The sequence below is a fragment of the Notamacropus eugenii genome, chromosome 6 (assembly GCF_028372415.1).
Source record: "Notamacropus eugenii isolate mMacEug1 chromosome 6, mMacEug1.pri_v2, whole genome shotgun sequence".
Classification (NCBI taxonomy): domain Eukaryota; kingdom Metazoa; phylum Chordata; class Mammalia; order Diprotodontia; family Macropodidae; genus Notamacropus; species Notamacropus eugenii.
Window position 1 is genome coordinate 181,296,741 of NC_092877.1, and position 13,105 is coordinate 181,309,845.

A 13,105-nucleotide genomic window follows, 5' to 3' on the forward strand; every position below is an offset into this window, starting at 1 on the left:
CAGTTACTAGGAGCCAAGCACTATATCACACACTGAGAATGCAGAGGCAAGAGCAAAGACAAACTTTGGCCTCAAGAAGCTTAAATTTGAATAGTGAGAGACTAGGAGAATGGTGTCCAGGGAGGGTTATTTTGGTCTGAAAAATTACATGGATGTTTACTGGGGCTATAGGGAGTAGTTTGAAACAAAACTTCCAGGAACAATAAATAGCACAACTGATTCAATCAGGGTAACCATGGTCACCCTATCTGTGAAATGTAAATCAAAGAGCTTTCTTCCTTTCCCATCACTAATTCTAAATTGAACTATCCTTTCCAGATTGAGCAGTATCCCTTCAGTTACTCGAAAATCCTTGGGATGGGCTTCTAATACTTAAGCTTTCAAACAAACTGGATTTTAAAATATCTCCCAATCATACAAATCTCTAGAGGCATCATTCTTTCTCACTTCTGGAGTATTTTCTTCTTAATCCACAACTAATTTACAGTTGCATCTGGACCAATATAGTTGATTTATACTGAATGTCTGTAACCATGTTTTCTTTAGAATTTCTGTTCTTCAGAAAACTATGCATTTTAAGAAGCACTGGGGGACATGATGAGGTACTGGAGAAAATAGAGAGTTAACTGAGCAGAGAAGGAAGAAAAACAATGATAGCTGTATTCTAAGCTATGATCATCTGCTTCCCATGCCAAGGTGAATCAATAGCACTCTCTACAATGCTCCCTTGTTCCTGTGAAAACACCATGTTCTCAGTGACTTCATTTATGTTGCCGCCAAAGGGTTTCAGAGACAGAATGATTAATAGGGAGCTGAGATCAACACTCCTCAAGAGATGCACTGGGGGATGGGATAGGATAGAAGCAAAGGTGTAGAGCTGTTTAATTTGGTGTCCTGTTAACCTCTTTTTATTAAATGTTTTGCACTAATGATTTTGTGATCAAATGTGTTTGTATTATAAAAGAATGAACTTTATGGGGGCTCAGATCAGAGGTCTGAATACCTGCTGACCTAAAATGGCACACAAGAGTGGGAAGTAGTGAGGGATCCCAGAGTCATATGAAGGGTCTGAAGAACCTATTCCAGAAACGAGTAAATGAATAAAAGTATCTTTCATCCTCTCCAAGTCTAAGTCTACAGTTGAACAAAATTGGGGGAAAATGGTGGATTTCTTGTTCTCCACCTAATCATCAATGGAAACTTTGTTGAAACCCAAAAATATCTCCAAGGATTAAAAAGTTTCATTTTCCTATAATCCCTGGACAGGCCTGTGCTTTAAACATAATGTTTATTCAACAAAAACAGAAACAATTATTAACAGCCTATTATATTTTTTTTCTGATTTGAAATTTGAATGAACTTTAGAGATAAATTAAAGTTAAAGAAGCTGAGGCCTAGACAATTAAGAAAACTTCCCTACAGTCACACAAGTAGAAAGTAGCAGAAGTGACTTTTGAACCAAAGTTTTCCAACTCAAAATGCACTGCTGTGTTCTTAGCAAAGTGGGAGATTTAAAAGTAATAATTAAGAAACAATCTTTGCCCTCTATGATGACCCCTATTGCCGCCCTTTCTCTGAATCTCTCTAAAGCTGTTTCCTCAGATGTCAAATGAAAATAATATTAACATGACCTGCCTCAGAGTTGTAAGGAAAGTACTCTATAAACTTTTCAGGGCTATGTAAATATTATCATTATCGTTATTAAAACACAATAATTTCTGATGAGAAAAACAACCATGCATAGCATTAACTACACATTAACAATATGACAGTTTTCAAACATATATCACTAACCCACTTGACTTCATAGAGGCCTAAAAAGTAGAATTATTTTCAATGGCAGAGCCCCAAGACACACAAAGCAGCACCCTCATGCAAGAAAGACTCTAAGGGCAAGTCATCCATATACACTGAGAGAGAGTAGACTGCACCTCCCAGTACAAGAAGGGGAGAAGTTAGCTGAAAAAACTGATTATCCAAAGCTGCCTTTGGTATGCAAATGCGCTTGGAAATGTTCCAAAGGTTTCAACCAAATATTCAACCCCTAACAAGTAGAACAAGTATTCCCTGTGGCACAGTTGAAGCCTGCTGCTATTACACACTATAAATGGATGCCAAATCACACACTTATGCAAAATGCTGTATCAAAAAACAAGTTATGTATTTAATAAGCAATGTCAAGGTTTGTAGTAATGTAGTGGGACTCACTTGTAATTTCTTTCATTATTTTTCCAGAATACACAGCTCATTTCTAAAGATCCTGAACTAGACTTTTATAAAAACCAACTTGGTCTATATAACATCATTCCAATTTTCTTAGCTCATTGCTTTAAAAAACTAAATTTATGCTAAAAATTTTTATCATACTGAAATGAATAAAATGTGGTTCAATATCTTAGCATACTGGAAGACAGGAAGAAGAAGGGATAAGAAAAGGGCTGATAGAAGGTAGGGCAGTTACGGGAAGTAAAAGTCAGAAGCAAAACACTTTCAAGAATGGACAGGGTAAAAGGAGAGAGAGAGAGTAGGACAAAGGGGTAGAAATAGGATGGAGGGAAATACGTAGCTGGCAATTATTATTGTGAAAATAAATTTACAGTGAGTTTCTCTGATAAAGATTTCATTTCTCGAACATATAGAAAATGGAGTAAATTCATAGAAATCAGAACCATTCCTGATCAAAGAATATAAACAGGTGGAGCCAAGATGGCAGAATAAAAGTAGGGATTTGCTTGAGTTTTCCCACAAACCCCTCCAAATACCTGTAAAAAAATGACTCTAAACATATTCTTAAGCAGCAGGATCCACAAAATGACAGAGTAGAATAAATTTCCACCTCAAGACAACCTGGATGGTATATTAGCAAAGACTCTTGCATACTCAGGATGGCTTACTACCACAGGTTCTGTTTTGGTCTGTTTTCTGAAGAAAAGACAGCTTCAAAGGGGTCAATAATCTTTAATTACAGGTAAGGAGAAAGAAGTGAGTACAGAAAATACAAGCATAGAAATTAGTACAGAGATTCAACAGACAGGGCTCCAACTGTCTGAACAAAGTAATACAGCCACCTACATACACACCAGAGCATAAGAGAGCCAACATCTGAGTAGTCACGGGGTTCTTAACAAACGACTATTCAGAGTTCTATCCAGGGAATCAAAAGGTCCTTCTCATGAGAGAGCCCCCAAAACAAAATACCAACCTCCCAGAATGTATAACTTGGTCCCAGATTGGCTCAGAGCCAGTAGGCACAAAAGATACATGACTCAGCCAGCTGTGAATTATCAGTATTCAAAGGAGATCAGTCTTTCAGATATTCACAATTTAGCCTGAACCTAGGAAACTGAACTCCAGAAAAAATAACAACAACAACCAAAATTCCACTTTGCTTACTCTTACAGGAAAGGTTTGTGAGAAGAGAGCAGTCCAGCATGGGACCTTAGCAAACCTGGAGCAGGCCTCAAGGCACTGAATTATTGGCAGCTGTAGTGGTTTTCAGACTTCTTAATCCACAAAAGCCAAAGGCAACTTAGAAGGTCAATAGAAAAGGTTTGTCAGACCCAGGTGAGAGAATGGAAGGTCCAGTCTTGGTCCCAGCACCAGGGCAGCAGTGGTGGTGATCTCATTGGCAGCAGCTGCTTCTGGAGCTCTCAGCTCAAAGATGGTAGAATGATCAAGCAGGTGATCAGAAGTAATTGAAGAGCTCTCTTTACTGGCACCGAGGTAGGATTCTCTTGCTTTGCTCATACTGCTATCTATGTCACAGTCCAGGGTGGAGGTCCTGGGGCAAGAAGTCATGCTGAAGTGGAGAGCTTCTGGCACTAGTGGAGAGGGAATCCTCCTCACATTTCCAAAGCAGAAAAGAGTGCTTGTGGTCCCTCATAGACCAGAGCACAGATGAGGAGAGTAGGAAACACCTCTCTATTGATCATATGACCTTGGAAGAACCGAAAATATACATGTCTCTAGAAGTATCTCTGAAAACAACTGCACAAAATCCCTGAAGCTTGGGACAGTGCACCTTCCACACTGGAAGATAGGCCAATCGTAACAAACAGTTAAAAAGTCAAGTAATTGGCTGGGGAAATGAGTAAACAGTGGGGGAAAAATCAGATTTTGAATCGTATTTTGGTGACAAGGAAGATCACAACATACAACCAGAAGAAAACAGCAAAGTCAAAACTCCTACATCCAAAGCCTCCAAGAAAAATATGAATTGCTCACAGGCCATGGAAGTGCTCAAAAAGGATTTTGAAAATCAAGTAAGAGAAGTAGAGAAAAATTGGGAAGAGAAATCAGAGTAATTCAAGAAAATTAGTCAACAACTTGCTAAAGGAGACACCAAAAAAAGAAATTCTTACGAAAATAGCACCTTCGCTTTCAGCTTTTCTCCCAAGCTCGGTACCAGGATCTGCTACTTCAGTAGCATCCCAGAAACAAGATGGTGAAGGTCAGAGTCAATGGATTTGGCTGTATTGGGCGCTTGGTGACCAGGACTGCATTCACCTCAGGTGAAGTAGACATCATGGCTATCAATGACCCTTTCATTGACCTCAACTACATGGCTTGTATGTTTCAGTATGAATCTACTCATGGCAAGTTCAAGGGCACAGTCAAGGCTGAGAATGGGAAGCATGGGGAGCTGGTGATCAATGGAAAAGCCATTACCATCTTCCAGGAGAGGGATCCCACCAATATCAAATGGGGAGATGCTGGAACCCAGTATGTTGTAGAGTCCACTGGAGTCTTTACCACCATGGAAAAGGTTGGGGCTCACTTGAAGTGTGGAGCCAAGAGGGTCATCATCTCTGCCCCTTCTGCTGATGCCCCAATGTTCATGATGGGAGTGAACCATGAGAAATATAATTCCCTTAAGATTGTCAGTAATGCTTCTAGCACTACCAACTGTTTGGTCCCCTTGGCCAAGGTCATTCAAGAAAACTTTGGCATTGTGGAAGGACTCATGACTACAGTCCATGCCATTACTGCTACCCAGAAGACAGTAGATGGCCCCTCTGGTAAGCTGTGGCGTGATGGATGTGGTGCTGCCCAAAACATCATCCCTGCTTCCACTGGAGCTGTTAAGGCTGTAGGCAAGGTCATACCTGAGCTGAATGAGAAGCTCACAAGCATGGCTTTCTGTGTTCCTACTCCCAACATATCTGTTGTGGATCTGATCTGCTGCCTAGAGAAACCTGCCAAATATGATGATATCAAGAAAGTGGTGAGGCAGGCATCAGAGGGACCCTTGAAGGATATCTTGGGCTACACAGAGTACCAGCTTGTATCCTGTGACTTTAACAGCAACACCCACTCTTCCACTTTTGATGCTGGCGCTTATATTGCCCTCAATGACCACTTTGCCAAGCTCATTTCTTGGTATGACAACGATTATGGTTACAGCAACCATGTAGTGGACCTCATGGTCTACATGGCCTCCAAGGAGTAACGTGGAAAGCTATGGATCTTCATCCCCAGTCAAAAAAGGAGTTCCACCACTAGGGAGCCTACATTCCTAACTTATGTTCCTGTACTGGGGATGTCATGTCCCATTCACATCCTTGTCCCAATACACCCCTTTAGTGGGGGGGGGGGGGGGAGGAAGCCTAGAGTCCTATATTGTGTACCACCAATAAAGTCACCACATTCAGTGCAAAAAAAAAAAAAAAGAAAACCGCACCTTAAAAATATACTAACCCAAATGCAAAAGAGGTCTAAAAAGTCAATAAGAAGAAAAATGCCTTTAGAAGCAGAATTGGCCAAATATTAAAGGAGGTCCAAAAGCCCACTGAAGAAAATAATTTCTTAAAAATTAGAATGGAACAAATGGAAGCTAATGACTTTAGGGGAAATCAAGAAAATATAAAACAAAACCAAATGAATGAAAAAATAGAAGACAATGTGAAATTTCTCATTATAAAACAACTGACCTGGAAAATAGATCCAGGAGAGATAATTTAAAAATTATTGAACCATCTGGAAAGCATGATCAAAAAGAGCCTAGACATTATCTTTCAAGAAATTATCCAGGAAAACTGCCCTGATATCCTAGAATCGGAGATAAAAGCAAAAATTGAAAGAATCCACTGATCACCTCCTGAAAGAGATCTCAGAAGGAAAACTCCCAAAAATATTGTCACTAAATTCCAGTGTTTCCAGATAAAGGAGAAAATATTGCAAGCAGCCAGAAAGAAACAGTTCAAGTAGCATGGGAGTACAGTCAGGATAACACAAGATATAGAAGTTTCTACATTAAGGAATCAAAAGACTTGGAATATGATATTACAAATGTCAAAGGAGATAGGATTAAAACCAAGAATAACCTACCAAATAAGACTGAGTATAATCCTTCAGGGGGAAAACATGGACGTTCAATGAAATAAAGGCCTTTCAGGTATTTATGGTGAAAACACCAGAGTTGAATAGAAAATTAGGCTTTCAAATACGAGACTCAAGAGAAGCATAAAAATGTAAACAGGAAAGAGAGATCATGAGAGACTTATTAAAGTTGAACTGTTTACATTCCTACATTGAAAGTTGATATTTATAACTCATGAGATCTTTCTTAGTATTAGGGTAACTAGGGTAATGTAGATAGATAGATAGATAGATAGATAGATAGATAGATAGATAGATAGATAGATAGATAGATAGATAGATAGATAGATAGAGACAGATAGCTAGACACACACATACATGCACAAACACACACATATGTACATATCAGAGAGAGAGGGCACAAAGTGAGCTGAATATTAAGGAATTATATCTAAAAAATAACATTAAGGAGGTGAGAGAAGAATGTACTGGCAGAAGGAGAAAGAGAAAGGTAGAATATCATGGAAGGGAATACAATGGAACAGAAGAAGGGGGAAGTGAGAGGGAATGAATAAACCTTACTTTTATCTGATTTGGCTTAAGGATGGAATAATATGCACACTCAATTGGGTATGAAAGAATATCTTAACCATAAAGGTAGGGGGAAAGGGGGAAAAGAGGGGTGGGGATTATAGAAGGAAGAGCAAATGTGAGGAAGAGGTAATCAGAAGCAAACACTTTTGAGGAGGGACAGGGCCAAATGAGACAATAGAAAAATGGGGGGGGCAGGATAGGATAGAGGGAAATAGAGTTTCAACATGACTGTTATGGAAGTGTTTTGAATGACTACACATACATAACCTATATTGAATTAATAGCCTCCTCATGAGGGTGGATAGGGAGAGAATAAAGAAGAGAATGTGAAACTCAAAGTTTTAAAAACCAATGTTAAAAATTGTTTTTACATACAACTGGGAAATAAGATATACAAGCAACAGGGTATAGAAATCTGTCTTGCCCTATGGGAAAATATGATGGAAGAGGATTAGAGAAAGCAGAGGAATGGTGGTAGAAGGGATGGCAGATTGGAGGAAGTGATAATCAGAATGCATGCCATCTTGGGGTGGGGGGAAGGAAAAGATGGGGGGGGGAAATTTGGAACTCAAAATCTTGTGGAAATGAATGTAGAACATTTAAAATAAATTAATAAAGGGGAAAATGATATGAAGTGGTAGTTTTCAAAGTAATCAAAGCTATCTATAGTCATATGAAAAGATGCTCTAAAACATTATTGGTGAGAGAAATACAAATTAAAACAATACTGAATTACTATCTCACAGTCAGATTAGCTAATATGACAGAAAAGGAAAATAACAAATGTTGGAAGATTTATGGGAAAATTAAAACACTAAGGTATTATTGGTGAAGTCATAGTCAACCACTCTGGGGAGAATTTGGAATTATGCCCAAAGGTCTATAAAACCATGCATACTCTTTGACCACCAGTAGGTCTATATCCCAGAGAGATTTAAAAAATGGAAAAGGACCCATGTGTACATAAATATTTATAGCAGTCTGTTAGTGGTGGCAAAGAATTGGAAATTGAGGGGATGTCCATCAACTGGAGAATGACTGAACAAGTTATTCTATATGATTGTGATGGAATGCTATTGTGCTTCAGGAAATGATGAGCAGGATGCTCTTAGAAAAACTTGGAAAGCCTTGTGTGAACGAATACAATGTGAAATAAGTGGAACCAGGAGAATGTTGTACACAGTAACAACAATCTTGTATGATTATCTACTATGGATAACTTAGATATTCTCAGCAATATAGTGATCCAAGACAATTCTGTAGAACTTACGATAAAAAATTCTGTTCCAGAGAATGAACGGGTAGAGGCTGAATGGAGATCAAAGATACTTTTTTTAACTTTATTTTTCTTGGATATTTTTTGTCTGGGTTTTCTTTCACAGGATGACTTACATGGAAATGTATTTTGCATGACTACACATGTATAGCCTAGTTCAAATCAATTGCTTTCTCAGTGAAGGGGAAGGAGAGGGAGGAAGGGAATTTGGAACACATAATTTGAAAAGAGAAAGAATTTTTTTATGTGTTTACATGCAATTAGAAAAAATAAAATATCAAATATTGAAAAAAATACAGGTGTTTGCTTACTGCCTCTCTCCCAATTAAAAGAATTACTAGTCTGAATTGGTTGGGAGAGTTTCCTTACTAGGATGTTCCTATGTTGATAAAATCACATGTATGGGAAAAAAGCATATATTTGTGCATGTGTGTGTGTGTGTATGTCTGGGTGTGCATGTGTGTGTATATGTGTACACAGCATGTGTATATATACATATACATATACACACAAACATATGTGTATTTGAATATATATGTATATAAAAACACACATATACATATATATCCCAAGCTTACCCAGCAATATATGTCAGAAGAAGAACTTGAATTTTATGCACATACACTTATATGTGTATTTGTATATGTTCATGCACATATAAAAGTATATATACATGTATATATACATATATACACATAAGTAAATAAAAGTGTGTACACATATGTCTAAATGTCTGTGTATGTGAATATGCAGGTATATATAGAGAGAGATGTAATCTACAGTGAGATGCACAGATACATAGTAAATATGGCAATACATCATGTATATCATATATAATATCATTTATGTCACTTCGTACTTTATAAATTCTTATAAAGTACTGTATTACTCTGAAGAAATTAAAAAGAAAAAGCATATATTAATAATTACTCTGTGAGATCATTAACTTTGACAAACAGGAAATAAGGAGACATTTTCCAGTATCTTCATGAGGCATATCTCTGATTTTCAAAATCCAATCGATTTTTCTTTAATCTAGACTTTCATTTCAAACCAAAAAAGTTCATCTTCTTCATAAAGATTTTTTCTCTCTTTTGCTGATTAGCTTTTGAATGACAAAAAGCCCCTGATGTACCACATTAAGAAGGATGCTAAGCGGTTTACAAGTTTCAGTCATTAATGACGATTTTTATTACAAAGAATAAAGACTGCCTTCTTACATCTCTGAAACTCTATGTAAGCCCCTATAAGCCTCAATGCAGTATAATTGGTGCAATAGAGCTGAAAATGAGATAGAGGATATAATGCATCTTTGATAATCCTGCCTTTAGCTGAAATGGAATGGTAAAGACCCTTGGCCGCCCAGAATGTAGTTGCCAAGAAAATAGAGTCAGCCAGCTGCCTGGTGTAGCAGCGAGGCCCACATCATCATTCATATCTTTAAAATATAGCTTGAAGGTTTTTTTCATTATATTTATGAGGCAGGTTTACTGTTGTAAACTATTTACACTCAGCCTTTTGGCTCTAATTGTATGTTCTCTTTTATTAGAGGCAATCAAGAACTGTACCTTTATATCAATTTCCTTTCTGACTACCCTACACATGTAATATCACATCAAGCCTCCAGGAATGGACAGAATGGGCTTTGCTTGCTCAATGTAATTATTAAGAACCTGCTCCCTTGTAAATCTTAATATGATAATAATAGTTCTGGTGACTAGGTAAGACAATGAAATAAGTTAAGTGAGTGTTAAATAAGTTTTGAGTAATGTATTTTGTTGAGATTTATGATTGTTCCTACTGCAGATTAGATAATATACCAGGGTTTTCATTACAACAGCAATCTATGCACATTGCTATAAATTGTTTATAAGAAGTATATAATATGGGGACAATGTGACTACAGGGTTTTCTTTAAAAAAATTGTCAAGAAACAGTGTGTCATAGTGAGAAGATGGCCATACTTGAAATTAGAACAACCTGGTAGATTCAAGACCTTCTTTTTCACACATAAAATGATTAGGTGACCATAGAGAATTTACTTTACCTCTCAGTATTCCAAACAACTCTCTAAAACTGTATGTTAGAAGAAGTTGTAGATCTTATGTGTCAGAGCGAGCTTCCATAATAAGAATTTTTCTATAGAAACTAAAACTGTATTTAAAAAAAATTTTGGGAACTAAATAAAGAAGTTTTGGAAATGTATTATTGTCAGCCCTAGGAAATGTGATTCTGTTAATTTGAACAGTGAGTGTTGATTTTTATAGTAATTCTTGACCCTCAGAATCACCACAATATATCAAAATATATACTGATTTGATCAACACTACAGTTTGTTTGGAGAGACCAAACTGAGCAACAGTCTTCTGTGCTGGATCTTTATCCAGGTTACATCCACTAAAGGTGGGTAATCCCCAGAAGTCTGTCTTGGATCATCTTCTCTTTCTGTGCTGTTTCACTTGGTGATCTTGTAAGTTCCCCTGGATTCAATTATCATCTCTATGCTAACGAATCTTAATCAACTCCTCTATTATCTCATTTAACCACTAAACTCGTGTCTCTAATTGTTTATTGAACATCTTGAACTGAATTTCTCATATAGACATCCTAAAGTTGATATATCTAAAACTGAACTAATTATCTTTCCTCCAAAACCTCCCCAATTCCAGATTTCCCTGTTTCTGTGTAGGACACCATCACCCTTCCAGTCATCCAAGATTTCAACCTCAGTGTTATCCTTAGCTCCTCACTCTCTCTCACCCCCTTAGATAGAAATTTGTTTCCAAATCCTATTGATTTTACTTTCATCACATCTTTCCTATATGCCCCCTTCCCTTCTCTAAGCCTGCTACCACCCTGGTGCAAATCCTCAGCAAGTCCTATTGCAAGAGCAAGGAGTTGGTCTTTTTGTTTTAAGACTATCTATCTCCACTCAGCTGCCAAATTAATCTTCCAAAGCTCAGCTCTGAATCATGTAACTCTACCTCACCCCATTCAATTAACTCCAGCAGTTGCCTGTCACTTCTGGATCAAATACAAAATTCTCCTTTTGGTGTTAAAATTCCATAACCTGGCCCCCTTCCTACCTTTCCAATCTTTTTATACATTACTCACCCTTGTGTACCTTGTCTAGTGATATTTGCCTCCTTGCTCTTTTTCCTACATAACACTCTATCTCCTGATTCTGGGCATTTTCACTGGCTGTTCCCTCATGCCAGTAATTCTCTCCTTCCTCCTTTCTGCCTTCTGATTCTTTGGCTTTCTTCAAGTTGCAACTAAAATCTTACATTCTACAGGAAGTTTTTCTCAACCTCTTTAATTCTAAGGCCATCCCTCTGTTGATCATCTCCAATTTTCCTGCATATATCTTATTTGTACATAGTTTCATATTGTCTCTTTCATTATACTACAAACTTCTTGAAAGCAAAAATTATCCTTTACGTTTACTTTTATCACGAGTGCTTAGCATGCTGTAGTTGCTTAATCAATACTTGTTGACTCACTGATCATCCTTCCAAACAATGACCCAGAATCTAGTAGATAGCTTGTTGTTGCTTGTCCTTTATTCTTGAAGATCATGACATCAGGGAGGTGATGTCATAACATGTAAGTGGATTGGATTTAAGTGAGCAAGGGCTATGCAAAGTCACCAACCTCACTTTCTCCTCTAGAGAAAGGGTGAGATATAATCTGGGTCCGGTGGTAAGATACAGATCAGGATGACTAGAGATGGGCCTGGAAGCAGCAGGAGACTGGCCTTTTTAAGTTAAGGTGTTTAACAGTTCTCAGTTTAACTGAGCAACCATTCAGTGACTAAGGCTAGGTAGGAAATGAGGCAGAGAATAGTCTCTTTATCTTGTTAAAAAAAATCATCTGGGAGAGGAAGACACTCAGGGTTTCTGGCCAAAACAGAAACAATTGTTATTTGCATTCGCTCTGAGCCAGCATTTTTTTTTAATAGCATGATTCTCTGAAGAACCTAAAAGCGCTTGTTAGCCACATTCATGTATTCTCAGAACTTTCTCACTGGTTAGGGTATAAAATTTTTAATGATTTATATTTATTATATTTATATTATATATAAATATTATTATATTTCTATTTATTTAAGTGATTTACAAATCACTTAAATACTTTGGGAAAATCACTTCCTCTATCAGGGCCTCTATTAATTTATGAAATGAGAAGTTTACCTGTATGATCTCTAAGATCCCTTCCAGATTTAAAATTATGCATATGTTAACATATGTATGTAATCTCAGCTAACTGGTACAATGATCTAGTTAAATGGTTTAATCCATATCCATAATAATCTTTCTTGGGTTAGGTGACCTGATTTTGAATCTAAGCTTGATAACTTATTTGCTGTATGATATTAGATAATTCACTTCCCCAGCTGGACCATAATTTATTCACCTGTAAAATAAGGGAGTTAGGCTGGATAATCCTAGCTCCAGGTCACATGGTTCTTTAATCCTAGATCACATTAATATCTCTGGCATTCCATACTAATCTGAACAGATTTGCTGGGATAAGTCTGGACCAGACCAACTCCAACAGATTTGACTCATTCCCTATAATAAACAGAAGAGGCATACCCAAGGAATCCAGGCACCAGTTATATTCCCATAAATAAATCTCCTTATACAGTTAAATACAGATAGAGTGTTTTATTAAAGTGACATTTCATAATATTTAAGAGAATAAGAATAGCCAGTCAACAAGGATTTATTATATACTTACTATATGCCAAGCATTGTGCTCAGTTTTGGAAATATACAAAGAAAGAGAAGCAAAAGATAGAATTTTATGAAACTAAGACACAGAGTTGAAGACCTATGACTTTATTGGTCTCAGTAACTCCCTATAGAAAAAACAGTTGCACAGGGCACTAAAAGGTTAAGAGTCTTGAACAAG

The 13,105-nt window shown here is 37.2% G+C and overlaps 1 protein-coding gene across 1 annotated transcript; it reads left to right on the forward strand.

Annotated features, from left to right (window-relative positions):
* Positions 1-4,426: 4,426 nt before the first annotated feature.
* Positions 4,427-5,523, forward strand: LOC140511070 (glyceraldehyde-3-phosphate dehydrogenase-like). Its single transcript, XM_072620050.1, has one exon. It carries the CDS (start codon positions 4,442-4,444, stop codon positions 5,447-5,449), a length of 1,008 nt encoding a protein of 335 aa, XP_072476151.1. The 5' UTR covers positions 4,427-4,441; the 3' UTR covers positions 5,450-5,523.
* The last annotated feature ends 7,582 nt before the right edge of the window (positions 5,524-13,105 follow it).